Source organism: Salmo salar, chromosome 26 (assembly GCF_965601325.2).
Source record: "Salmo salar chromosome 26, fSalSal1, whole genome shotgun sequence".
In the NCBI taxonomy this organism is placed as follows: domain Eukaryota; kingdom Metazoa; phylum Chordata; class Actinopteri; order Salmoniformes; family Salmonidae; genus Salmo; species Salmo salar.
The window spans coordinates 5,886,204-5,910,390 of record NC_138316.1 but is presented as its reverse complement, the minus strand read 5'-3'; the positions used below and the strand labels follow the sequence as shown (position 1 = coordinate 5,910,390).

The 24,187-nt window shown below is 44.8% G+C and overlaps 1 protein-coding gene across 1 annotated transcript in view; it reads right to left on the bottom strand.

The window, feature by feature from the left end:
- The window catches only part of LOC106587057 (protein kinase C-binding protein NELL1), a 510,579-nt gene that overhangs the window by 468,196 nt on the left and 18,196 nt on the right, over positions 1–24,187 (bottom strand). The window contains exon 3 of the mRNA XM_014174942.3: positions 13,567–13,717. Coding sequence (XP_014030417.3) covers positions 13,567–13,717 — 151 coding nt within the window. The remainder of the gene's footprint in view (positions 1–13,566; positions 13,718–24,187) is intronic.

The following is a 24,187-nucleotide window of genomic DNA, read 5'->3' as shown; positions in this document are numbered from 1 at the left end:
AGGCTTTAGACAGCCAATGGAAGCCTTAGGAAGTGCAATGTCACCCCACAGACACTGGAGCTTCGATAAAGAATCAAAAGAAGAACTACAATTCTCAGACTTTTCACTTCCTGCTTGGATTTCTCTCAGGTTTTTGCCTGCCATATGAGTTGTGTTATACTCACAGACACCATTCAAACAGTTTTAGAAACTTCAGAGTGTTTTCTATCCAAATCTACTAATAATATGCATATTCTAGTTCCTGGTCCAGAGTAGTAACCTGTTTAATTTGGGTACGTTTTTCATCCGACCGTGAAAATACTGCCCCCTAGCCCAGACAGGTTAATTATTGACTTATGATATCTATATATTCTTGAGTTAATTCGGGAGACGGTAACTTATTAAATAACTTTTCCTGTGGTGCCCCAAATTCCTAATGAGTTATTTGTTGCAAGAATAATATAATTGAGTATCAATTAAACATTCAATTTGTAAGTCGCTCTGGATAAGAGCGTCTGCTAAATGACTTAAATGTAAATGTAAACATAGTTAGTTGATAAAATAAATAACAGTCAGCAGATTAACCTCTCTAGGGGGTGTGGGACCTGGCCAACATCCAGTGAAATTGCAGGGCGCCAAATTCAAAAACAGAAATACTCATTATAAAAATTCATGAAACATACAAGTGTTATACATTGGTTTAAAGATTAACTTCTTGATAATCCAACCACCGTGTCAGATTTCAAAAAGACTTTACGGCGACAGCAAATCATGCGATTATCTGAGAACAGCGCCCAGCAGACAAACCATTACAAACAGTAACCAGCCAAGTAGAAGAGTAACAAAAGTCAGAAATAGGATAAAATTAATCACTTACCTTTGATGATATTCATATGGTTACACTCCGAAGACTCCATGTTACACAATAAATGTTCGTTTTGTTCAATAAAGTCCCTCTTTATATTCAAAAACCTCCGTTTTGTTGTTGCGTTTTGTTCAGTAATCCATTGGAACAAAGCGCGGTCACAACAGACAGACGAAAAATCTAAAAAGTACCATAAAAGCTCGTAGAAACATGTCAAACGATGTTTATAATCAATCCTCAGGTTGTTTTTGTCATAAATAATCGATCATATTTCAGCCGGACAATAGCTTCATCAATAGAAAAGGAGAAACAAGAAAGGTGCGCTCCCGGTCACAAGCTGGACTCATGTCTGGAAATTTCCACTGTCCTTTCATTGAAAGTGGTGTTTCTCCCTCATTTTTCAGAGTAAAAGCCTGAAACAATGCCTAACGACTGGCCACATGTAGTGGAAGCCATAGAGATCATGAACTGGGTCATAAGTCTTTGTATGGTGGATAGGCTTTCAATGGAAAAACAGCCATTTCAAAATAATAGCACTTCCTGGATGGATTGTCCTCAGGTTTTTGCCTGCCAAATCAGTTCTGTTATACTCACAGACATTATTCTAACAGTTTTGGAAACTTTAGAGTGTTTTTTATCCAAATCTACCAATTATATGCATATCCTAGCTTCTGGACCTGAGTAGCAGGCAGTTTACTTTGGGCACGCTTTTCATCCAAAATTCCGAATGCTCCCCCCTACCCTAGTGAGGTTAATGCTAGTCAAGTCATGATAAGAGGAAGAGACTTGCTTGGGACAAAAAACACGAGCAATGGACATTAGACCGGTGGACATCTGTCCTTGGTGTGAGGAGTCAAAATCTGAGATTTTTGGTTCCAACCACCGTGTCTTTGTGAGACGCAGAGTAGGTGAATGGATGATGTCTTCATGTGTGGTTCCCACCGTGACGCATGGACGAGGAGGTGTGATGGTGTGGGGGTGCTTTGCTGGTGACACTGTGGTTGAGTTATTTAGAATTCAAGATACTCTTAACCAGCATGGCTACCGCAGCATTTTGCAGCAATCCCATCTGGTTTGCGCTTAGTGGGACTATCATTAGTTTTTCAACAGGACAATGACCCAACACACCTCCAGGCTGTGTAAGAGCTATTTGACCAAGAAGTAGAGTGATGGATTGATGCACAATCACCTGACCTCAACCCAATTGAGATGGTTTTGGATGTGTTGGACCGCAGAGTGACGGAAAAGCAGTCAGCAAGTGCCCAGCATATGTTGGAACTCCTTCAAGACTGTTGGAAAAGCATTCCAGGTGAAGCTGGTTGAGATAATGCCAATAGTGTACAAAGCTGATTTGTTTAACACGTTTTTGGTTACTACATGACTCCATATGTGTTATTTCATAGTTTTGATGTATTCACTATAATTCTACAATGTAGAAAATAGTAAAATAAAGAAAAACCCTTGAATGAGTAGGTGTGTCCTACTTTTGACTGGTCCTATATATATATATATATATATTTGCAAAAAAATATATGGTGGATTGGAAGTGATGCAGACAATTACATTGATGGTTTGTCACGTCCTGACCAGCAGAGGGAGTAGTGGTTTAGTATTTTGGTTAGGACGTGACAGAGGGATGTTTGTTTTGTATGGTGGTGGTTTTTGTGTGTGTTGTGAGGGGTGTTTGATTTATGTGTTCCTGGGTGTTGGATGTATGTTCTAGGTTGTATGTTCTAGGTTGTATTGCTGCATTTTTGTCTAGTTAGGTTTGTTTTTCTATGTATAGTTAATTGGGGTTGGAGGCAGGTGTGTTGAGTTGCCTTTGATTGGGAGTCCTATATAATAGGGTGTGTTTGTCTTTGTGTTTTGTGGGTAGTTGTTTTTGCACTGCGTTTTGTTAGCCTGCAAAACTGTTCCTGTCGTGTTTGTATATTTTCTTGTTTTTTCGTGTTCACGTATTTAATAAATAGTATGTTGAGCACGCATCCTGCTGCGCCTTGGTCCATTCCTGACGACAACCGTGACAGAACTTCCCACCATACCAGGACCAAGCAGCAGAGGAATTCTGGCGAGGACTGGGGAACATGGCTGGTAAGGGAGCCCGAGAGGCAGACCCAATAATTGTTTTGGGGGGGGGCACAAGGGCTGTTTGGCGGGGCCATGTTGGAGACCCAGGCCAGCTCCCCGTACCCTTTTTGGACAGAAACAGACTGGACAGGTCCCGTGTATTGGGGTAGGTGCTATGGTGAGGCCTGGTATTTTCAGGCCGGTACGCGCAGTACCAGCGCCCCGTATGTGCCAGGGGAGAGTGGGCATCCAGCCTGAAGGGGTGATGCCAACCCTGTGCTCAAGACCGCCAGTGCGCCTTTTCGGTCCAGTGTTTCCCGCTACACGCACTAGCCTTGAGGTGCGTGTCTCCAGGCTGGCACGTCCAGTACCAGCCCCACGCATCAGGCATCTAGTGCATCAGCCCAGCCTCGCCAGTCATGAGCCGCCAGAGCCGCCCGCCAGTCAGGAGCCGCCAGAGCCGCCCGCCAGTCAGGAGCCGCCAGAGCCGCCCGCCAGTCAGGAGCCGCAAGAGCCGCCCGCCAGTCAGGAGCCGCCAGAGCCGCCCGCCAGTCAGGAGTCGCCAGAGCCGCCCGCCAGTCAGGAGTCGCCAGAGCCGCCCGCCAGTCAGGAGTCGCCAGAGCCGCCCGCCAGTCAGGAGTCGCCAGAGCCGCCCGCCAGTCAGGAGTCGCCAGAGCCTCCCGCCAGTCAGGAGTCGCCAGAGCCTCCCGCCAGTCAGGAGTCGCCAGAGCTGCCAGAGTGGCCCAGTCTGCCCGGATCAGCCAGAGTGGCCCGTCTGCCCGGATCAGCCAGAGTGGCCCGTCTGCCCGGATCAGCCAGAGTGGCCCGTCTGCCCGGATCAGCCAGAGTGGCCCGTCTGCCCGGATCAGCCAGAGTGGCCCGTCTGCCCGCATCAGCCAGAGTGGCCCGTCTGCCCGCATCAGCCAGAGTGGCCCGTCTGCCCGCATCAGCCAGAGTGGCCCGTCTGCCCGCATCAGCCAGAGTGGCCCGTCTGCCCGCATCAGCCAGAGTGGCCCGTCTGCCCGGATCAGCCAGAGTGGCCCGTCGTGCCGGATCTGCCAGAGTGGCCCGTCGCGCCGGATCTGCCAGAGTGGCCCGTCGCGCCGGATCTGCCAGAGTGGCCCGTCGCGCCGGATCTGCCAGAGTGGCCCGTCGCGCCGGATCTGCCAGAGTGGCCCGCCGCGCCGGATCTGCCAGAGTGGCCCGCCTACGACCCGGAACTGAAGGGGTCCGCCTGCGACCCGGAACCGAGGCGGTCCGCCTGCGACCCGGAACCGAGGGGGTCCGCCTGCGACCCGGAACCGAGGGGGTCTCTCTACGACCCGGACCCCAATGAGTCTGCCTATAACCTGGAGGGCAGGAGGCCGGAACCAGAGCCACCTCCAGGATAGGTGGGTTGGGGAGGGAGGGTGTAGCACAGTGCCGTCGTTGACGGCAGCCACCCTCCCTTCCCTCCCTTATTGTTTAGGGGGTATTGCTTTTTGGTTTTGTTGGGGTATTGGGGAATTTTGTGTTTTGTTTTTTAAGGTGCATTCCGGGGTCTGCACCTTTAGGGTGGGGTACTGTCATATCCTGACCAGCAGAGGGAGTAGTGGTTTAGTATTTTGGTTAGGACGTGACAGAGGGATGTTTGTTTTGTATGGTGGTGGTTTTTGTGTGTGTTGTGAGGGGTGTTTGATTTATGTGTTCCTGGGTGTTGGATGTATGTTCTAGGTTGTATGTTCTAGGTTGTATTGCTGCATTTTTGTCTAGTTAGGTTTGTTTTTCTATGTATAGTTAATTGGGGTTGGAGGCAGGTGTGTTGAGTTGCCTTTGATTGGGAGTCCTATATAATAGGGTGTGTTTGTCTTTGTGTTTTGTGGGTAGTTGTTTTTGCACTGCGTTTTGTTAGCCTGCAAAACTGTTCCTGTCGTGTTTCTATATTTTCTTGTTTTTTCGTGTTCACGTATTTAATAAATAGTATGTTGAGCACGCATCCCGCTGCGCCTTGGTCCATTCCTGATGACACCTGTGACATGGTTGCTGCAATCTACTATATCTGCAATATTAAAGCTGATCTACCCTCTAAAAAGAAAAAAAGAAAATGTATCAAAATAATTAAACAAAATATAAGAGTACAGTGTACGCTTTAGGACACCCTCAGCATCAAGGAGGAGATAGCTGTGAGGATGGGTTGACAATTTAGTGTAGGAGGGGTGAGACTGTCCCTAAAATGTACACCATACAGGCACATGAATATACTGTTGGTACTTGTCATCCGGTCGAGTCATTTGCATTGAATGCAAAGTTGAATGCAAACAAAACAGATTACATTTTTACATTCTACCACATATAGTATTTATAGGAAATAAAAAACACTTTCAAATTTTACAGATAGAAGTAGTTGACTCAGCCACATTATTTGAAAATACTCAAACGCAAATAAAATAAGACTTTAAAAATGCAAATACTTAAATATGTACGTTTTTAACCCAGGTCTGACAAGGCAGCACTACTGTAGCTAGTAAAGTTGTGTACAAACTCTAGAATCGCTAACTAAATGTAAACAAATTAAGCTGGCTAGGTAATCACCTTGGCTGTGGGGGAAACAATTAACTTATTTACCATTAATTAGCCACCACAAATATTTATTGTTAGTCAACGCAACGTGTCTCTAAAACTGCAAGTTGTCTCCAGTACTGTTTACTTTTTAACGTTCTATGAGGTCTCCACTTTCCAAGCATATTTGGTCAGTTCATACCTGTTGTAACTGCAGCCTCCTGTTCTTGAGATGACTTGGATAAGATACCTGTATAGCTTTGTCACTGGGGCCAGCCGTTGTAACACAAACAAACACACATTAGGAGTTGCAGCCAGCAGTTACTAACACACACAAATTAACACATAAGGCTCTATTTTTGGCTGGCGTTAATTAAGGCGGCGCTATTGTCAAACCCATATTAGTTAGCAATTTTGTCATGTAAAAACTGGCACACTGGCATTTTCCAGCCCTAACGCCATGTATGGCAATTTACCTGTCTTATATCAGCTCATTTGCGCTCAGATGGGCGGGGTGGAAATATATTCCAAGTCGTGCATTCTAAGACCAAGCCAAGTCGAGTCGAGTCAGCATGGTCATTACACAGATGCACCTTGTGCAGGGAACAATAAAAGGCATTAAAAAATGTGCAGTTTTGTCACACATCACAATGCCACAGATGTCTCAAGTTTTGAGGGAAGGACCGTCCACCAGAGCTGTTGCCAGATAATTTAATGTTCAATTGCCTATCATAAGCCACCTCAAACGTCGTTTTAGAGACTTTGGCAGTACGTCCAACCGGACTTATAACCGCCGACCACATGTATGGTGTTATGCGGCAAGCGGTTTGACGATTGTCAACATTGTGAACAGAGTTCCCCATGATGTGTCGATGGGGTTATGGTATGGGCAGGCATTAGCTACGTACAACGAACTCAATTGCATTTTATTGATCACAATTTCAATGCACAGTGACGAGATCCTGAGACCCATTGTCATGCCATTCATCTGCCGCCATCACCTTGTGTCGCAAGGATCTGTACACAATTCCTGGAAGCTGAAAATGTCTCAGTTCTTCCATGGCCTGCATACTCACCAGACATGTCACCCATTGAACATGTTTGGGATGCTTTGAATCAACGTGTATGACAGTGTGTCCCGCCAATATCCAACAACTTGCACACCGATTGAAGAGGAGAGTGACAACATTCCACAGGCCACAATCATCAGCCTGATCAACTCTATGTGAAGGAGATGGGTAGTGCTGCATGGGGTAAATGGTGGTCACAGCAGATACTGACTGGTATTCTGATAAACAACCCTACCTTTTAAGGTATCTGTGACCAACAGATGCATATCTGTATTCCCAGTCATGTGAACTCCATAGATTAGGGCCTAATCATTTTAATTAAATTGGCTGATTTCCTTATAAACTCAGCAAAAAAAGAAACGTCCCTTTTTCAGGACCCTGTCTTTCAAAGATGATTCGTAAAAATACAAATAACTTCACAGATCTTCATTGTAAAGGGTTTAAACACTGTTTCCCATGCTTGTTCAATGAACCACAACCAATGAATGAACATGCACCTGTGGAACGGTTGTTAAGACACTAACAGCTTACAGACGGTAGGCAATTAAACTCTCTTGGGTAGGGGGCAGTATTTTCACATCTGGATGAAAAGCGTGCCCAAAGTAAACTGCCTGTTACTCAGGCCCAGAAGCTAGGATATGCATATAATTGGTAGATTTGGATATAAAACACTCTAAAGTTTCTAAAACTGTTAAAATAATGTCTGTGAGTATAACAGAACTGATACGGCAGGCGAAACCCTGAGGACAAACCATCCCAAAAAAAGAAAAATTCAGCCTACCACTATTTTCAATGGCTGTCACTTTTATTATAAGGTGAAGTCCTCCCAGATTGCAGTTCCTAGGGCTTCCACAAGATGTCAACAGTCTTTAGAAAGAGTTTCAGGCTGGTTTTTGGAAAAATTAGCCAGAAATTGCAGTTTTTCAGTTTTTCTTTCATTTTGACTGTAGTGTTTCCAAGCGCGTGGAAGAGAGCGCATTCTTTGGTATTTTTCTCCGGGAAAGACAATAACGATTTTCTGACTTGAATTTTTTCATTTATTTACGTATTAGAGTACCTGAGGTTTGATTATAAACGTTGTTTGACTTCTTTGGAAAAGTTTATTAGTAACGTTTGGGATTCATTTTGTATACATTTTGATGGAGGGAAACTGGGTGGATTATTCACTGAAGTGCGCCAGCTAAACTGAGTTTTTATGGATATAAAGGACATTATCGAACAAAAGGACCATTTGTGATGTATCTGGGACCTTTTGGAGTGCCAACAGAAGAAGATCATCAAAGGTAAGGCATTTATTATATCGCTATTTCTGACTTTCGTGGCGCACCTGCCTGGTTGAAATATGTTTTTCATGCCTTTGTATGCGGGTTGCTGTCCTCAGATAATCGCATGGTGTGCTTTCGCCGTAAAGCCTTTTTGAAATCTGACACAGCGGCTGGATTAACAAGAAGTTAAGCTTTAGTTTGATGTATCACACTTGTGATTTTATGAGAGTTAAATATTTATAATTCTGTAGTTTGAATTTCGCGCTCTGCAATTTCACCAGATGTTGGCTACCGTCCCACCTGCCCATAAGAAGTTAAGGTCACAGTTATGAAAACTTAAGAGGCCTTTCTACTGACTCTGAAAAACACCAAAAGAAAGATGCCCAGGGTCCCTGCTCATCTGCGTGAACGTACCTTAGGCATGCTGCAAGGAGGCATGAGGACTGCAGATGTGGCCAGGGCAATAAATTGCAATGTCTGTACTGTGAGACGTCGAAGACAGTGCTACAGGGAGACAGGATGGACAGCTGATCGTCCTCGCAGTGGCAGACCACGTGTAACAACACCTGCACAGGATCGGTACATCCGAACATCACACCTGCGGGACAGGTACAGGATGGCAACAACAACTGCCCGGGTTACACCAGGAATGCACAATCCCTTCACCAGTGCTCAAACTGTCCGAAATAGGCTGAGAGAGGCTAGACTGAGGGCTTGTAGGCATGTTGTAAGGCAGGTCCTCACCAGACATCACCGGCAACAACATCGCCTATTGGCACAAACCCACCGTCGCTGGACCAGACAGAACTGGCAAAAAGTGCTCTTCACTGATGAGTTGCAATTTTGTCTCACCAGGGGTGATGGTTGGATTCGCGTTTATCGTTGAAGGAATGAGCGTTACACTGAAGCCTGTACTCTGGAGTGGGATCGATTTGGAGGTGGAGGGTCCGTCATGGTCTGGGGCGGTGTGTCACAGCATCATCAGACTGAGCTTGTGGTCATTGCAGGCATTCTCAACTCTGTGCGATACAGGGGAGACATCCTCCTCCCTCATGTGGTGCCCTTCCTGCAGGCTCATCCTGACATGACCCTCCAGCATCATAATGCCACCAGCCATACTGCTCGTTCTGTGCTTGATTTCCTGCAAGACAAGAATGTCAGTGATCTGCCATGGCCAGCGAAGAGCCCGGATCTCAATCCCATTGAGCACATCTGGGACCTGTTGGTTCGGAGGGTGAGGGCTAGGGCCATTCCCCCCAGAAATGTCCGGGAACTTGTAGGTGCCTTGGTGGAAGAGTGGGGTAACATCTCACAGCAAGAACTGGCAAATCTGGTGCAGTCCATGAGGAGGAGATGCACTGCAGTACTTAATGCAGCTGTTGGCCACACCAGATACGGACTGTTACTTTTAGATTTTGACCCCCCCTTTGTTCAGGAACACATTATTACATTTATGTTAGTCCCATGTCTGTGGAACTTGTTCAGTTTATGTCTCAGTTGTTGAATCTTATGTTCATAGAAATATTTACACATGTTAAGTTTGCTGAAAATAAATGCAGTTGACAGTGAGAGGACGTTTCTTTTTTTGCTGAGTTTATTAACTGTAAATCAGTAAAATCATTGAAATTGTTGCATCTTGCGTTTATATTTTTGTTCAGTATAATTGTAACATATGAACCTTGTACCAGTTGTAAGGGCATGAAATCATAAGGGAAGGCAAGTTGATATACTCAGTGTAGATTTTTATACAGGTCACCGCCTTGTCGTCTGTCCCTATCCGAATGGCCTGTGCTACCTGGAACTTGCCTGCCAAGGAAGTCATCTCCATCTGCTTCTCCTCCTCCATCTTGTGGAGGAGTAGATGGAGAACATCAAGAGGTTTGTTCCAATAGTGCTGGTCCCATGTCACAAGTCGTGCAAACCGAAGGTAGCGGCACGCTGCTATATGGACTAGAGTGTCTGCGAGAGGTCCGGAACAGATAGAGATGAAGAATAGCTTCGCCGCCCTGGTGCCTGATCTACCTCCGCCTTCATTGCTGGGTCTGCCTGTATCTGTGACATCTGTGCTGACTCCAACAGCGGCCTCGTTGTCGAGTTTGTCTCCTTTCCCTCTGTCTGGATCTGACGGGGCTCTTCCTGCTGTGGGAAGTCTGGACCTATTGCCGGGAGCTGCAGGCGTATGCGATCCTGCTTCTCGTGGGCCTGTGAAAGGTTCCATGAAATGTGTGAGGGGTAGAATTGGGTGGATTTCTCCATCCCCTTCTCCGGCCGTTGTATTGGGCAGTTCAATGGTGAGAAACGTCTCAGTCCCTGGAGCAAAAATGTTGTGCTATCCAAGAGCACATGTACTTAACTTATCACACCTGGCACAAATTATTGTCTAGTTCTGTTTTTCCTATACTTGTGCCCAGGGGGGAGTAATTCAAAGTCAGGATACAGGGGGTGGCTTGTGAGCCTTGCAGAGGGCCCTGACCTTAAAGATCTCATCCAGGCCTGTCTGTTTGACTCCAAGTACCTTGCTTGCTGTAGTGTTAATCCTTCTCAGCATATTTCTCTGGCTGACATTGGCATTGACAAACCAACAACAAAAACAAAAAGTTAAAATACTCTCAATGAAAGATTTGCAAAAGCATGTCAGTATAGTACAGTGAACAATAAAAGATCACAACTTTTAAAGAAAGTACAGTCTCTGTTGACTCTTTTTGTATATCAGATCTGTACATTTACTCCACTGAAGCTTATTGTCAAAGAGGACACACAGATTTTTGTATTCCCCATCAATCTCAATGTTCTGACCTCTGATAGATGTTGTAGAGGTAGGTGTTGTACGCTTCCTGAAGTCTATGCAACTATTAGTGTACAAGATGTACAGGAGTGGGGACACATCCCTGAGGAGAGCCTGTGTTGGTGGTGTGTATCTCTGACACGTGGGGACCTACTTTGACCCGCTGTGACTGATGGCTCAGGAAGTACCATGTTGAGGAGAGTAAGAATGTCATCATCAACTCCTCTGCTGGGCTGATGAAACCGGGGGTGCCTATGCCAGCTCGTCGGGCTTCCACGCCCTAGCTGGCTCAAGAGGTTTTCTTGCCCCGTTTGGTTCGGGAAGCGCCCATCCCACGTCAGGCCTCAGCCAGATGGCCAGGGTTTTACACCTCAGCCGGCTCGCCAGGCGTCTACGCCACAGCCGGCTCACCAGGCTCCCACGTTCCAGCGGGATCATCAGGCTGGCACGCCTCAACCGGATCGTCAGGCTCCTATGCATCTGCCAGTTCGCCAGACTCCTATGCCTCTGCCGGTTCGTCTGGCTTCTACGCTCCAGCCGACTGGTCCAGCGCCCATGCCTTGGCCGGCCCGTCATGCTCGTCCAGGTGGGATGCCGTGTGGCGCCCCTAGGGGGGGGGGGGGGGGGGGGTACTGGCACGCCTACTCCTGCTCTCCCTCCCTGGCGCTCGAGGGCACCAGGCTGCCCTGCATTGCGCACTCCTGCCACCATCATTATGCACACCTGCTTCCCTCGTCACACGCATCAGCGATTCATTACACTCACCTGGACTCAATCTCCCATTTTATTACCTCCCCTATATCTGTCTGTTCCAACGCTCTGTTCCCAGCTTCTGCATTAACGTTTGTATGTCATTGTTACCCGGTGCTGACCATGTTCCTGTCCTGTTCCATGTCTGTGCTAAATTAATTGTTCAACTCTCCGTACCTGCTTCTAATCTCCCGCGTCGGTTCTTACAGCTTTAACACATGTCCACTTATTTTGTCAGGGCCTGGGCTTTTGTGTGCGTTACATCCCCAGAACAACTTCAAAACATCAGTCTTTTTAATCCCTTGCCAGGCCACCCTTGAGTTCCCTGAAGAGAGGGTCCTCTCCATCCTTTGCTTGTATGCCTCCTTGTCCACCAGTATCTGTCCCATACTGACTCGGGAGAGGCGAAGGTTGAGAGCCGTGCGTCCTCGGAAACACAACCCAACCAAGCCACACTGCTTCTTGACACAACGCCCACTTAACCCGGAAGCAAGCTGCACCAATGTGTCAGAGGAAACACCTTACACCTGGCGACCGTGTCAGCGTGCGATGCACCTAGCCTGCCACAGGAGTTACTAGTGTGCGATGGGACAAGCACATCCCTGCCGGCCAAACCCTCCCCTAACCCGGACGACGCTGGGTCAATTGTGCGCCGTCCCATGGGTCACCCGGTCACGCCCGGCTGCGACAGAGCCGGACCTCGAACCCAGAATCTCTAGTGACACAACTAGCAGTGCGATGCAGTGCCTAAGACCACTGCGCCACTCGGGAGGCCCGTAACCCAGCATTTTTTAGTGTGAGGATAAAACGAAATGGAATGGAGCTAAGCACAGGCAGAATCCTAGAGGAAAACCTTCCGACCAGACACTGGGAGAGAAATTCACCTTTCAGCAGGACCATAACCTAAAACACAAGAACAAATCTACACTGGAGTTGTTTACTAAGAAGACAGTGAATGTTCCTGATTGTCTGAGCTACAGTTTTGACTTAAATCTGCTATATGGCAAGACTTAAAAATGTCTGTATAGCAATGAACAACAACTTGGCAGAGCTTGAAGAATTTTGAAAATAATAAAGTGCACATATTGCACAATCCAGGTGTGCAAAACTCTTAGAGACTTACCCAAAAAGACAGACAGTTGTAATTGCTGCCAAATGGTGTTTCACACATGCACACTCAGCAATACTTTGTGAAAAATATCCTTTCTATGTTATTGTGTTATATTCCAATATATTCTTCTCAAGATAAAATACAGTGAGCTCCAATTTTTGTTGGTGTTTTGGCTCTGTACTCCAGCACTTTGGATTTTAAATGATATAATGACTTTGAGGGTAAAGTGCAGACTGACAGCTTTAATTTGAGGGTATTGTCTATTTGTGTCCAATAGAAATGAATGGCAAATAATGTATTGTGTCATTTTGGAGACACTTTTATTGTATATAAGAATATAATATGTTTCTAAACACTTCTACGTTAATGTGGATGCTACAATGATTATGGATAATCCTGAATGAATCAAATATCATACCCCCAAGACATGCTAACCTCTCACCATTACAATATGAGGGGAGGTTAGCATTTTTGTGGGGGATGATATTTATGCCTCTGTAACGTTCTCATTCATTGTATCATTTCAAATCCACAGTTTTGGAGTACAGAGCCAAAATAACAACACATTTATCACTGTCCCAATACTTTTGGAGCTTACTGTATATGTGTGTTGACTGTAATAAGGGCACAACTCACAAACAGACACAAATACACACAAAATACAGAGATAATATACGTTTGTGACTGAAGTTATTTGAAATGGCTGGAGGGGGAATTAAGGTTAAAGCAACATGTCAGTGTGCAGTTTGTACAAATGCTGGATTATCAATGACTACACTGTCTGTTCATCCTTCAAGTATGATTTTCCTTCTGTCATTTACCAGTTTAAGAGGGCAACTCATTTTTTCTTTTCAATTCATGCAAGCAGAAAAGCATGCAGTCAGAAAGTTACACATCTCCCACTCCTTTCCCTCCATCACTCACAAAAGCAGAGTAATCTGACATTTATATTTTCAATGGGCTGATCAAATTCGTCTTGCAAATGCTCAATGAATGCTGCAAGAAGTAATCTGTGGGTTCAATTCCAACAGGGGCCATTCAAAGTCACAGCTGGGAAAGTTAGTTGACGATAGTGGTGGCAGATAGAGAAAGTAGCTGCTGAAAAGGCAGTAATAAAATTATTAAATATGCATTACCTGTGTTCAGATTCATGGATGGAGAAGATGACTCCTGACGTAGAGGACTTCTGCTGAATGGAGGCCAGGAAGGTAAATTCGCTTTTACTCCTGAAGAGCTCCACCACCTTCTCTGTGATGTGGGCGGGCGCGTGGACTGCTCTCCCCACATCTGGGGAATGAAAGAGAAAGAACAGCAATCAGGGAACGGCATGTTCGCCGCTTTCACAGTCGACATCCTGTCTGCCTGCTAAGGTTCAGGCATCAGCTAGCAGGGGAAAAGATGACAGAAAAGTGTCTGCGTCCCAAATGGCAACTTGTTCCCAATGTTGTGCACTACGTTTGACCAGGGCGCATAGGGCCATTTGGGACACACAATGTCTGAGGCACGGCCTGAAACACGGCTGACTTTCACCAAAACAGTACTGTTCACCAATATTATTCTCTTTTTAAATGAATGCCTTCTCTAATGACAAAGAAAGGCATAGCATCGTAAGCATTATTCAATGTAAAGATTAACACTAAAACACACTCAGTATTAAGCAAGAAAAATTATGTCACCCATTTACCTGGATGCGGTCCCAACCCAGAGGTGCGTTCAACACAGCAAATCTTTGAAACATTAGAAGGATATGTCCACTAACAAACTCAAACTCGTTTTGCAAGTACACAAGCAAAATCTCCATCTATGAGGCACGAGACACACAAAACAGGGCATGGACGTGTTCATTAGGGCACATCGTAACAAAATGTTTCAAAGCGTAGTGCAATGGAACACCAAATCGAGTGTTTCTACACTGAACAAAACTATAAACGCAACATGTAAAGTGTTGGTCCCATGTTTCATGAGCTGAAATAAAAGATCCCAGAAATGTTCCATATGCACACAAAGCTTATTTCACTTAAATGTTATGCACAAATTTGTATACATCCCTGTTAGTGAGCATTTCACCTTTGCCAAGATAATCCATCAACCTGACAGGTGTGGCATATGAAGAAGCTGATTAAACAGCATGATCATTACACAGGTGCAACTTGTGCTGGGGACATTAAAAAGCCACTCATCTGCCACCATCACTTCATTTTTCAGCATGATAATGCATAGCCCCATGTCGCAAGGATCTGTACACAATTCCTGGAAGCTGAAAATGTCCCAGTTCTTCCATGGCCTGCAAACTCACCAGACATGTCACTCATTGAGAATATTTGGGATGCTCTGGATTGACGTGTACGACATCGTGCTCCAGTTCCCGTCAATATCCAGCAACTTCGCACAGCCATTGAAGAGGAGTTGGACAACATTCCACAGGCCACAATCATCAGCCTGATCAAATCTATGCGAAGGAGATGTGTCGTACTGCATGGGGTAAATGCTGGTCACACCAGATACCGAATGATATTCTGATCCACACCCCTACCTTTTTTTTAAGGTATCTGTTACCAACAGATGCATATCTGTAATCCCAGTCATGTGAAATCCATAGATAAGGGTCTAATGAATTTACTTAAATTGACTGATTTCCTTATATCAACTGTAACGCAGTAAAATATTTGAAATTGTTGCATTTAGCGTTTATATTTTTGTTCAGTATAATTGGACAAGTTCAGATAGTGGCTGCCCCCCATTTTAGTTCAGTATAATTGGACAAGTTCAGATAGTGGCTGCCCCCCATCTCTCAGTTGGTGCCAGAGTCCTGCCGGTGTGATCCGCATCCGCCGTGCCCGCTCCACTCAGCCTCCACGCTATCACTGGCACAGGACCAGGCACAGACACTGACTGACCCACATAAAAAAATACTACAGTTACATTTACTGTAGTGTTTTTGCAGACTGTAGTATGCTGTGATATTTACTATAGTATACTACAAATAAAATCAATTATTATCCATTATTAAAGTGACCAGTGAGTCCATGTACATAGGGCAGCAGCCTCTAAGGCGCAGAGTTGAGTAACCGGGCGGAGGCCGGCTAGTGATGGCTATTTAACAGTCTGATGGCCTTGAGATAGAAGCTGTTTTTCAGTCACTTGGTCCCAGCTTTGAAGCACCTGTACTGACCTCGCCTTCTGGATGGCAGCGGGGTGAACAGGCCATGGCTCGGGTGGTTGATGTCCTTGATTATTTTTTTGGCATCCCTGTGACATCGGGTGCAGTAGGTGTTCTGGAGGGCAGGCAGTGTGGCCCCGGTGATGCGTTGGGCAGACCGCACCATCCCCTGGAGAGCCCTGCGGTTGCAAGCACTGCAGTTGACGTACCAGGCGGTGATATAGCCTGACAGGATGCTCTCAATTGTGTATCTGTAAACATTTGTGAGGGTCTTAGAGGCCAAGCCAAATTTCTTCAGCCTCCTGAGGTTGAAGAGACGCTGTTGCGCTTTCTTCACCCCACTGTCTGTGTGGGTGGACCATTTCAGAATGTCGGTGATGTGTCCCACGAGGAACTTGAAGCTTTTCACCTTCTCCACTACTGTCCCGTCGATGTGGATAGGGGCATGCTCTCTCTGCTATTTCCTAAAGTCCACAATCAGCTCCTTCATTTTATTGACGTTGTTGGAGAGGATAATTTCCTCGCACCACTCCGCCAGGGCCCTCACCTCCTGCCTCTAGGCTGTCTTGTCATTGTTGGTAACCAGGCCTGCAACTGTTGTGTCATCTGCAAACTTGATGATTGAGTTGGAGACATGCGTGGCCACGCAATCATGGGTGAACAGGGAGTACGTGAGGGGCCTGAGCATGCACCCTTGTGGGGCCCCTGTGTTGACGAACAGCGAAGTGGAGGTGTTGTTTTCTACTTTCACCACCTAGGGGCGGCCGGTCAGGAAGTCCAGGACCCAGTTGCACAGGGTTCAGACCCAGGGCCCCAGGCTTAATGATGAGCGTGGAGGGTACTATGGTGTTAAAGGCTGAGCTATATTCAATGAACAGCATTTTTACATAGGTATTCGTCTCGTCCAGATGGGATAGGGTGTCAAGTAAGGTAGAGGTGATATGATCCTTAACTCAAAGCCCCTCAAAGCACTTCATGATAGATAGTCATTTAGTTCAGTTACCTTTGCTTTCTTGAGTACAGGAACAATGGTGGACATCTTGAAGTAAGTGGGGACAGCAGACTGGGATAGGGAGAGATTGAATATGTCCGTAAACACACCAGCCAGCTGGTCTGCGCATGCTCTGAGGACGCGGGTAGGGATGCTGTCTGGGCCGTCAGCCTTGCGAGGGTTAACACATTTAAATGTCTTACTCACGTCGGCCACGGAGAACGAGAGCCCACAGTTCTTGGGAGCGGGCCACGTTAGTGGCACTATGTTATCTTCAAAGAGGGCAAAGAAGAAGTTTAGCTTGTCCGGGAGCAAGACGTCGGTGTCCACGACGTGGCTGGTTTTCCCTTTGTAATCCATGATTGTCTGTAGACCCTGCCACATATGTCTCGAGTCTGAGCCGTTGAATTGCGACTCCACTTTGTCTCTGTACTGACGTTTTGCCTGTTTGATTGCCTTATGGAGGGAATAAGTACTCTGTATTCAACCATATTTCCAGTCACCTTGCCACGGTTAAATGTGGTGGTTTGCATGGTTAAATGTGGTGGTTAGCTTTGTTCAAATATCAAATTACACCTTATTCTCCATAGTGCACTCTTTTTTATGCAATTTTTTTTGCCCAGTTTAGCTAAATAGCCTCCTCGTTGGTCAAATTAGTGCACTATATATAGGGAATAGGGTGTGATTTGAGACAGATAGTGGCCGTGTCCAAATACCAATATGTGCGTTCTAAATAGTAGGAATATAATAATGTATGCAAAAATTGTTTTATAGTATGTGAAAATCGAGTATGCTTTAAATGCCAGGATGTTATACTCATTTCAACTTTTTATCTAGTAGAATTCACTGCACACTTTTTAGGAAGAAAATCGTCTTTGCTGAGTCACTTGTGTTTGACAACAGCTGATAATCATCTGATAATCAGATAAGGAGACTCGCTGAACATAAATGAACTAATGGTGTGAATCAACACAATTGTGCATTAGATTATCCATTCTCATGACGGGTGTTGATATTTGTTGTCCACTGCATTCGTTTTTACTAAACAGTAGGCTACGTTCTAAATGGTATGTAGTATGATTACTACATAATAGGCCTATGTAGTTTTAGTAAGTAGTACGCAAGACAGATTTTGGATATGGCCAGTGTGTCCCCCTACATAGTGTCTACTGCTATGGTGCCCTGGTGGAAGGATGAGTCAAGGAGAAGAGAAGGAATCCTGCCAATGTAGTGAGAAACTGGCTGACTGATGGAGTCCCTTCTTTTTAGGCCACTGTCTGAGTCACCACCAACACACAATCCAGCTGGCCAGATTCACTTCATAGCAGATAATAATGTATCACTAATTTGAGGCCATATGTATCAAGCGTCTCAGAGGAGTGCTGATTTAGGATCAGTTTAGCCTTTAAGATCACAATGAATAAGATTAAATGGACAGGGGGAGTTGATGCTAAACCAGCTTGATAAATACGGCCCCTGGTCCTTTAGTCAATGAATATCTGTGAGACAAGTAAACTAAACAAGGAATCCAACTCTGAGAGGAATGGAGAGTGAGGCAGTGTCAGATTGAATATACTGTAATCCCAAATCCACCACAAATGTCAGCCAGTTTGAACGTGATTGCAAACATTTCATCACATACAATCCTACCTCACAAATTGGTTCCACTACATCTCCCTTAACCCCTTACATTTGTGGGAATTGGCCTAAATGGATAGGGCTAAATTGAAATGTTTCTTACAGAAGAGATATGCAAAAGCATATGCATAACCATGGTAGCAATTAAAAGGGAGCAGTTTGAATTGTGAAAATTATTAGATTAAAGATGAGGACACAAAAATTCACCTGACACAAGACTGAATCCAAACTGATTTTATGTGCATTTTACATCTTGTGTTCTTTTTGCAGCATTTGTTGATAACGAAATCTGAAAATACACTGGATACACTTAGTAACGTGATAAGAATATCTTTGGAAAATGTTCAATGTGCAACATAAGACAACAAAAATATTCAAGGGTTTGAGTGAGAGGCCTAATTAGTGTTTCCAAGTAGCCACACACCTTTCAATACACTTTTATGACTCAAAGAAGAGTCTTCAACTATAACGTGCTTTTTTGAGCTCTTCGAGCTGTGCCATTGAAGAACTAGAGTAAGCACAATTGTGGTTGTTTTGTTTAGAACACAGCCCTGCTTCCCCGCCTTTACACAATTACTGTTGTTGTTTATGCAATCCCAAAACGGTCCATTGGAAATCACAATCTGGGTCAGGTGGGCATAATTTGAAAGCTTGTTCTATTGCCAACATGTCTAGCTAAATATTAAATATGATCTTACTATGTTAGGCTTTCACAAGGCAATTCACAGAAGCAGATCATAATTTTGGTGAGCATAGAATGGAGTCATGAGTGTATTCAGATGCGTGGTCCGCAGCAAATTGTACTCACAATACAACAAACCTAGGCTAATTCTGTTCAGGACAACCCAGAGTATCACACCACGTCATCTTGTAACTATACATCAAACATCAGTGTCCAAATCTGCCATTTTCAACCTGTTTAAGGGTACGTGTAAAGAGCTACGCTGGGCCCTATTATCTACATCCTGCCCTTTGTCTTAAAATGGCTCCGAAAGAAATGGCAGCAGTTTTACGGGCGCCCAACCAATTGTGCTATTATGTGTTTTTTGTTGTTGTTATTTGTAACTTATTTTGTACATAATGTTTCTGCAACCGTATCTTACGGCAAAAAAGAGCTTCTGGATATCAGGACAGCGATCACTCACCTTGGATTAGACAAAGATTGTTTCTTCCACAAGCAAGATGCACAGGACATTCTCCAAACACGCGACAGGGCCAACATCCCCATTATTTGCAAGAGGAAGCGACACAGGTACAGAGGACAAAGAGCTGGATGCCTGGTTAGGACTCGGAAAAGGCGTGTGGGAAAGCTGCCTTTACCGTCAATACTACTCGCCAACGTGCAATCATTGGACAACAAACTAGACGAGGTACGATCACGAATATCCTACCAACGGGACATCAAAAACTGTAATATCCTATGTTTCACGGAATCATGGCTGAATGACGACATGGATATTCAGCTAGCGGGATATACGCTGCACCGGCAAGATAGCTATACTTTTTGTGGCTGTTTATTAACCACCACAGACAGATGCTGGCACTAAGACCACACTCAGTCAGCTGTATAAGGAAATAAGCAAACAGGAAACCACTCACCCAGAGGCGGAGCTCCTAGTGGCCGGAGACTTTAATGCAGGGAAACTTAAATCAGTTCTACCAACTTTCCATCAACATGTTAAATGTGCGACCAGAGGGAAAACAAATTCTAGATCACCTGTACTCCACACACAGAGATGCGCACAAAGCTCTCCCTTGCCCTCCATTTGGTAAATCTGACCACAACTCTATCCTCCTGATTCCTGCTTACATGCAATTATTAAAGCAGGAAGCACCAGTGACTCAGTTTATAAAAAAGTGGTCAGATGAAGCACATGCTAAACTACAGGACTGTTTTGCTATCACAGACTGGAACATGTTCCGGGATTCTTTCGATGGCATTGAGGAGTACACCACATCAGTCACTGGCTTTATCAATAAGGGCATCGAGGACGTCATCCCCACAGTGACTGTACGTACATACCCCTACCAGAAGCCATGGATTACAGGCAACATCCGCACTGAGCTAAAGGGTAGAGCTGCCGCTTTCAAGGGGCGGGACTCTAACCCGGAAGCTTACAAGAAATCCTGCTATGCCCTGCGACGAACCATCAAACAGGCAAAGCGTCAATACAGGGCTATGATTGAATCATACTACACTGGCTCCGACGCTCGTCTTATGTGACAGGGCTTGCAAACTATTACAGACTGCAAAGGGAAGCACAGCCACGAGCTGCCCAGTGACACGAGCCTGCCAGACGAGCTAAATAACTTCAATGCTCGCTTCGAGGCAAGCAACACTGAGGAATGCATGAGAGCATCAGCTGTTCTGGACGACTGTGTGATCACGCTCTCCGTAGCCGACGTGAGTAAGACCTTTAAACAGGTCAACATTCACAAGGCTGCGGGGCCAGACGGATTACCAGGACGTGAGCTCCGGGCATGTGCTGACCAACTGGCAGGTGCCTTCACTGACATTTTCAACATGTCCCTGATTGAGTCTGTAATACCAACATGTTTCAAGCAGACCACCATAGTCCCTGTGCCCAAGAACACAAAGGTAACCTGCCTAAATGACTAGACCTGTAGCACTCATGTCCGTAGCCATGAAATGCTTTGAAAGGTTGGTAATGGCTCACATCAACACCGTTATTCCAGAAACTCTCGACCCACTCCAATTTGCATATGCCCAAACAGATCCACAGATGATGCAATCTCTATTGCACTCCACACTGCCCTTTCCCACCTGGACAAAAGGAACACTTATGTGAGAATGCTATTTATTGACTACAGCTCAATGTTCAACACCATAGTACCCTCAAAGCTCATCACTAAGCTAAGGATCCTGAAACTAAACACCTCCCTCTGCAACTGGATCCTAGACTTCTGACGGGCTGCCCCCAGGAGGTGAGGGTAGGTAGCAACACATCTGCCACGCTGATCCTCAACACTGGAGCTCCCCAGGGGTGCGTGCTCAGTCCCCTCCTCACCGACAACGACGAGACAGTCTATAGGGAGGAGGTCAGAGACCTGGCTGGGTGGTGCCAGAATAACAGCCTATCCCTCAACGTAACAAAGACTAAGCCGATGATTGTGGACTACAGGAAAAGGAGGACCGAGCACGCCCCCAATCTCATCGATGGAGCAGGTTGAGAGCTTCAAGTTCCTTAGTGTCCACATTAACAACAAACTAGAATGGTCCAAACACACCAAGACAGTCGTGAAGAAGGCACGACAAAGCCTATTCTCCCTCGGGAAACTAAAAAGATTTGACATGGGTCCTGAGATCCTCAAAAGGTTTTACAGTTGCAACATCGAGAGCATCCTGACTGGTTGCATCACTGCCTGGTACGGCAATTGCTCGGCCTCTGACCGCAAGGCACTACAAAGGGTAGTGCGTACGGCCCAAGCACTTCCCTGTGGCTCAGTTGGTAGAGCATGGTGTTTGCAATGCCAGCATGGTGTGTGCAACGCCAGGGTTGTGGGTTCGATTCCCACGGGGGGCCAGTACAAAAACAAAATGCATGAAATTAAATGTATGTATTCACTACTGTAAGTTGCTCTGGATAAGAGCGTCTGCTAAATGACTAAATATACATCACTGGGGCTAAGCTGCCTGCCATCCAGGACCTCTACACCAGGCGGTGTCAGAGGAAGGCCCTAAAAATTGTCAAAGACCCCAGCCACCCCAATCATAGACTGTTCTCTCTACTACTGCATGGCAAGCGGTACCGGAGTGCCAAGTCTAGGACAAAAAGGCTTCTCAACAGTTTTTACCCCCAAGCCATAAGACTCCTGAACAGGTAATCAAATGGCTACCCGGACTATTTGCATTGTGTGCCCCCTCAAACCCCCCCAACCCCTCTTTTTACGCTGCTGCTACTCTCTGTTCATCATATATGCATAGTCACTTTAACCATATCTACATGTAAATACTACCTCAATCAGCCTGATTAACCGGTGTCTGTATGTAGCCTCGCTAGTTTTATAGCCTCGCTACTGTATATAGCCTGTCTTTTTACTGTTGTTTTATTTATTTACCTACCTATTGTTCACCTAATACCTTTTTTGCACTATTGGTTAGAGCCTGTAAGTATGCATTTCACTGTCAGGTCTACACTTGTTGTATTCGGCGCACGTGACAAATAAACTTTGATTTGATTTTGGTCAAATCCTCTGCCACTCCAACCTTGACTTCCACTGTTACGTGTTGCGCATGGAGGGTCAATTTGCGGGAAGAATGCCATATAAGGACACATTGGTTATACCAGAACTGTGATTTGGTGCATAATGGCATTATTCTTATTTAATTTGCCACAAAAAATCTAATTAAATCATTGTTCAAAACAAAGATGTGTTCGGCCTAGTTATTTTTTTTTCTAGTCTAGGCTGCAGAATGATTTTCAAGTTGGTAGGGCTATGTTTCTCTTGTCCATAGAAATACTCAGATACAGAGCGTGCTGCTTAGACCATTGTGCCACAGCAGTTCACAATTCTCTAGTGAGCAGGGAGAGTACTTAATGATACTTAATCAAAACAGTGCATTGTTTTTAATTATTTTGTTTTAAGCCTTCCCCAACGCATAGCCCTAACCTTAATCACTCAGAATTAACCATGTAACCACGCAGAATTAATGTGTAAAAAAACAAAAAAACATTCATCCAATTACGGAAAATTACAAAGTGAAACTATGAGATCAGATTGATAGTATAGCCTGCTTTACGCTAAATCTGTAAGGAAAAAAAACTATGCCTGACTGGTGGGAAAGAAAAGCATGTCTTTGTCTGTTTGGCAGTTCTTCGGTTTCAGGCCAAATGATAGTAAAGGTGTCAATTGCAGATTATGCAAAGATATTATCAGGGAAAAGGATGGATGGACTATAAACCTCTGTCAACATTTACAAGTCCATCATCCTGCTGAGTTAGCTAGTCGGGGGTAGGAAAGATGAATATGAGAGAAATCTTTAGGTAGGCCTAAGACATGGTAAAAAAATAAAAAAATACTAGACCTAATATTTCCTAATTGCACTTTTTAATTTAATTTGAAATGTAGCATATATTTAATTCTTGATGCATCTTTTTTAAAATATTAGTTTCATACTTATTTTGTTATGGCTACTTTATTTTGTAACTTGTAGGCCAAAATGTTGGATTTGTACAGTACGATTGGCAAAAGTCATATCCTAATAGGCCTATTCATTTTTATAATTTTTAAGTGTTATAAAGAATGATATAAATAATAATTTGTTTTTTTCTTATTTTATATTTAGGAATTTTACATTTCGATAATAGACCTACTCGTTTTTAGCCTAAGCCAGTGTTCATTCAAGTGTTATAAAGAATGTTATAGGCTAAATTGCCTTTTGAGCAATTCAAGGACATTAATAAACACATAGACAATATTATAAATATTGGTTTACAAGTTTAAATTGTCAAAGTAACATTTACTGCAAATTTTATTTACAGAAGCCTATATGTAGGCCTTTATTATTGACCATTTGTCACATCCTGACCAGTAAAAGAGGTTGTTTGTTATTGTAGTTTGGTCAGGGCATGCCAGGGGGTGTTTGTTTTATGTGTTTCAGGGGTTTTGGTATATGTTCTATGTTAGTATATTTCTATGTCCGTGTCTAGTTTTTCTATTTCTATGTTTAGGGTTTTTGTTTGACCTTCAATTGGAGGCAGCTGTTTCTTGTTGCCTCTGATTGGAGGTCCTATTTAGTAGAGGTTTTTCAGCTTGTGTTTGTGGGTGGTTGTTTTCAGTCTAGTGTTTTGTACCTGACGGAACTGTTAAGCTGTCGTTCGTTTCTTGTTTTTGTTTACGTGTTCAATAAAAGTTAAAAATGAGCACTCAACCCGCTGCGCCTTGGTCTACTCCCTTCGACGGCCATTACACTATTTGATTTGCAAAGAGGGATTTTCCGATGGCA